Raw genomic sequence first — 5,000 nt, 5'->3', positions numbered from 1 at the left:
TAATAGCAACTAGATTCCATGAGAATTTTGCTTTGCAGATCCTTTTGAAGAAAAACATTGTTTAACTGTTAATAGAGATCAACCATGAAACTTATACAAGACAGAAAATAGTTAAGGAGGAGAAGGAATAATAATAATAATAATAATAATAATAATAATATTAACAGTAATAATATCAACAACAATAACAATAAATAATAATAAAAATAATACCAACAACATTAATAATAGTAAATAATAAAAACAATAATAATAACAAGAACCATAATAACAATAATAATGGCAACAATAATAATGATATAAGAAAATTGACAATAAAAATATACTTTTACTCATAAATATATAAAATCTTGTATAAAAGCAACATGAAATCTTCAACAAAATATGTAATTAATCTTAAAAAAGGTCTCTTTACTTGAAATAATGAACAATACACAAGTCTATTCTCTTCCGACAAAGTTTACTTTACCTCAAGTGCGTTGAAGAAACTCGGTGAATTTCCTTCTCGTTCATCTTTTCCTTTTACGCCGTGAAAGATGATTGGGAAGTTCTTCTTGGGCAAGTACTCCCAGTTACAGAAAGCTGTAACATACACTGGATCTGCACAAACCTGCCATGAATACAATCTTTCTTAATGAATATTCAAAATATATTTAATTCATATTACATAAATATCAACTGATCTCCCCAACACCATCTTGGGAGGGCATGATCACTGACTTACATCTATCATGCTTATAAAAATAAATCTAAGACACAATGTTAATGCAACACCTTGACTCTTGGATGTACATGAGAAATGAACATCAGCAATACATTCCATTCCCAATATCATCCCCTTTGAATTGGCATTGAGAGAGATGAGTCTTGTCTAAGTTTTGAGTTTGACTGTAGGTTACAATAACTTGGTCTCTCATGTAATTGTATATGATCTTTTTTTTCTAAATTCATAATCAATGTATGCCTATCTGTTGCAAATTAATAAGAAAAGAAAGGTTGAAGAAAGGACGATACCTTAAGTTCTGAGTCATAGAACATCTCATTAGGTTCCTTGAGAATGGAAGCATGTGAACGGTAGTTGTTGAGCAATTTAGTCACAACCTGCCTGTTGTAATGGCCTGTACTATCCCTGTACATGGGCATCTCCATCAACCTTTCCAGATAGGACTTATCTGTAAAATATGTAAAGAAATCATTGAATACAATATATAAAAACATTTACCAAAAACTTATGGAAAAGAAAAGAAAAGAAAAGAAAAGAAAAAGAAAGAAAGATAAAGGTTATCCAACACCACATATGTCACCCATACCTAGGCCATTCCTGTGGAAGAGACTATCATCGCCTGTGAAGCACTGGGTGTTCCTAATCACAGGACCCAACTGGTGAGGGTCCCCAGTCAACACCACCTGAGCATCCTTCTCTACAATTCCTGCCAGTGCGGACATGGCTTCAGGCTCCATGGCATGGCCACACTCATCTAGAAACACATGAGTTATGTGACCTTGAGGGAGGGAAGCTCCTGCTATCCTGAAATGACAAGCATATAATGGTAAGCTATAAAACTGCAAACAGAGTGAAGACAGTTCTCTGGCATCCCTGTAATTAGCATAAGATCATTGTCTTTCTTTAAAGACACGATACCAAATAGCATTACCATTCTTTCTTAAAAGCCAACTGTGACATGTTTTGATTTCTAAGAATTTTTTATCATTGGACACTATGCAAGAACATTTACAGAAAAGGATATAATTTTCAAAAATATATAAAAAGGAAACAACAAAACTATAATTGGCTTTCATACTTTCCAATAGAAAGTCATTAGAAAAAAATTTATATATTTTTCTAAATATCATTTTATATACTTAATTGCTGTAAACCATACTTGAAGTACCCTTGTCCTAAATGCTATAGAAATAAAAAGGTAGAAAAAAAAGAAAAAAAGAAAAATGGTCTATGAATTTGAATTCGATAATAATAAAAAAGTTCTTTATCTTACTTCCCAGCTGTCACCAATGTGCAAACTATGATCTTGTACGCCATGAGTTTCTCATCCGATGGGGTGTAAATATTGCCATCTTGGATATTGGACATGTCCCGTAATTTTTCCGGAATGGTTGATCTGGAGTGTGCAAAGGTATAATATTATGGAGTTGCATTCACAGGGAAAAAAACAAAAAGAAAACAAAACAAGAAAAAAGAAGAAAAAACAAGAAAGAAAGAAAGAAAGAAAGTAAATAAGAAAGAAAATCAGTACAAAATCAAAACTTGCGATACAGTATTCATGAGGATATTCATTACTCTTAACAAAAGATATTAATGCACAAATTGAACAGATGGGGAGGGGTCTTACATCATCCGTGATTCTGCATGCATACGCAACATGTGCTGTTTTGAGATGTGTTCCAGGAGACGTATAGCAATAATATCTGATGCAGAATTTGATGGTGCACACGCCACTATGCGGCTACTGGGTTGCAACTTGTAAATCTGGATAAAAGAAAGAAAGGAAGAAAGAAAAAGGAAAAACAAAATAAAAACATTATCTCGTAGCTGTACATTTTTTAATGAAATGATATCCAAATGATTACAATATTTTATAAAGTATAAATACTCTTAAGAGAAAAATTATCACTTTTTTTTCCGCAGATCATATGAAAGAAATGTATATTTCACCTTCTGAGACACCAAAGAATAACAATAACAAAGAACAGACTATGAAACTCAACAATCTGAAAAAGAAACAATAATATTTTGCACCAATTCATTTGCATCAATAAATAGACATAAATCATGTAATTTTCCTTAACTTACCTGCTTGATAGCCTCAACAATGGTAACAGTCTTCCCTGTGCCAGGGGGACCAAACACAATGTATGGGGCAGGCTTTGAGGTCCCTGCGACAATGTTACGTACAGCTTCCATTTGCTCTGCATTGGATTCCAGTTTGCGGTTAAATGGCCTGTAGAGGAGGTATGTTCTTTGCATTGGTCTGGTGAAATGATATCACAAAGACTGAACAAGTAGAATCATTATTTCCTCTGTACTGGACACAATAACAATAATCACATAACCAACAGGATTTTGAAACAACACAGCACTCTCCTCTCAAAACAATTGATGGAATATTTACATAAGTGTAATGTTCAATTACAAAAAGATGAAAATAAAATTAAAAAGGTAACCTTCACACCAATCCCTTTTGAATATGAAGCACTTACACCAACTAATAAACAAAATTATTTACAATTAATTTACAAAAAACAACTTGTGATCACAAATCAAAAATGCAGCAGTATATTTACCATGTATTTCATTCTTTCCCTATGCCAGAAACCCGAAATACTCACAAAATATTTTGGATGGAAGCTGCGCTTGAGGCTGTGTTTCTGGGGAAGGTCAAGTTTCTGAGAGACAGTGACTGTGTCAGAGTTATTGCTCTATGGCACACTCTCAGCGGATAGCGGCTGAAGGTGAATTCCACATTGACTTTCATCCTGTCAACAAAGGTGCGCATAAATCTGGAAATGAAAAGTTAAAACCATTAACAAAAATGAGGAAACTTGGCTGGATTGCAGTGATAAGTGAACAGAATCAGAAATGTAATACTACTACTTTAAGTGAGAGGGATAGATAATAGATGAAGCCTCTTGTAAGAGTAGTTTGTACCATTTAAACTATGATCAAGATGCACACAAGACCTATCTTTCGTTCTGTACTTCTACCACTGAATCTACATCAATTACATTATTTCTCACTTACTCTGGATTAAACGCTAAGTAGATGGACCTCTCAAGGACCTGGTGAACACAACCTTCATAGACTGCCCTTTGTCCTGGCAGCTTGACAAAGACATTATCTCCACGCAAGACTGATGGACGGTTTTCAGCTAATCCTGGTACCTAGCAAAGTGAAGAGACATCATTATATCATTATTTCCAAGTAAAAGAAAGAAAGAAAGAAATTCTTTTTTTTCATTATTCTCTTACAATTGTTGATGTTTATGTAATCACATGTGCTTCTCTTATAATTCCCTGTAGGATATTATTGCTAGCTACCTAAACCTTGAGTATATATTTTACTTTTATATTATATGAGGGAAATATATAACAAATAGGCTCCATATTTGATACATATAATTTCCTCTTTGCGGACTATATTCAAGTATTTCAACAAATGAAAATTATTCATTCTGGTAAAGAATGTTTAATCACAGACAGCAGGTGGATTGTACTAATATGAACAAAAGTTTGCTTCTTTATCCAGCCAGAGAGTCTGAATCACCTGAGTTAACAAAGCTGCTGTAGGAAGTGTTGCCGTTGCTCAATAGATAACACAGTTCACATATGTGTATCAACTTTGGAACTGAGGGAAGTTTCTTACATGCAAAAATCATGTACTGCAGTTCTAAAGTTTGTTACAACAAATGATCTTCAAGATTATAGTACTGGTATTGTAGCTACATATGTCTGTTAAGCAGTGCATTTTCACTTCTGACTCTACCCCACTGCCTTGTCTTATCATGTCACAGCCCATATACTTTTCATAGTAAGACACTTATTCAGTGTTCACATTTCTTCCATCTGCTTCGTGGTGTGAACTCCCACTGTAGAAAGGCAGAGAGGACCAAACTTTTGTTCACAAAAGCAGGGACATGTCATGTCTACTATGATTTTAGTTTATTATTAAAAGAGCTTAGATACTAAGCAGTTAAATACTAGTCCTACCTGATCTCACCTGTGCACCCTTTAAATTGAATTATGGAAAGATTTTCATTCTTTTTTCTTACTGGTGTTATCAATGCTAATAATTAATGGCAATAATAATAATAATAATAATAATAATAGAAATGGTATTAACAGTATTAGAAAAAAGAAACTGTTTCCCAAAATTTTGAGGAAAGATGATATCAGGTGAGATTAGGTAGAAATACTAATTGACACTTTGGTAAAATGGCCCTTGTAGAATCATATAGGTGTAAACAAATTTCACAAAACAAAAC

At 33.5% G+C, this 5,000-nt stretch overlaps 1 protein-coding gene across 2 annotated transcripts in view; it reads right to left on the bottom strand.

The window, feature by feature from the left end:
• The window catches only part of LOC113812953 (putative helicase mov-10-B.1), a 27,027-nt gene that overhangs the window by 6,831 nt on the left and 15,196 nt on the right, over positions 1–5,000 (bottom strand). For both annotated transcript variants that reach the window (XM_070135093.1, XM_070135097.1), the window contains exons 11-18: positions 3,761–3,900; positions 3,349–3,519; positions 2,813–2,960; positions 2,352–2,488; positions 1,998–2,120; positions 1,311–1,528; positions 1,015–1,172; positions 470–610 (exon numbers count right to left, since the gene is read on the bottom strand). In XM_070135093.1, the coding sequence (XP_069991194.1) occupies positions 470–610; positions 1,015–1,172; positions 1,311–1,528; positions 1,998–2,120; positions 2,352–2,488; positions 2,813–2,960; positions 3,349–3,519; positions 3,761–3,900 (1,236 nt within the window). The remainder of the gene's footprint in view (positions 1–469; positions 611–1,014; positions 1,173–1,310; positions 1,529–1,997; positions 2,121–2,351; positions 2,489–2,812; positions 2,961–3,348; positions 3,520–3,760; positions 3,901–5,000) is intronic.

The sequence above is a fragment of the Penaeus vannamei genome, chromosome 2 (genome assembly GCF_042767895.1).
Source record: "Penaeus vannamei isolate JL-2024 chromosome 2, ASM4276789v1, whole genome shotgun sequence".
Taxonomy (NCBI): Eukaryota; Metazoa; Arthropoda; class Malacostraca; order Decapoda; family Penaeidae; genus Penaeus; species Penaeus vannamei.
Note: the sequence above shows the minus strand (reverse complement) of the source record. Positions and strands in the feature narration are given on the sequence as shown.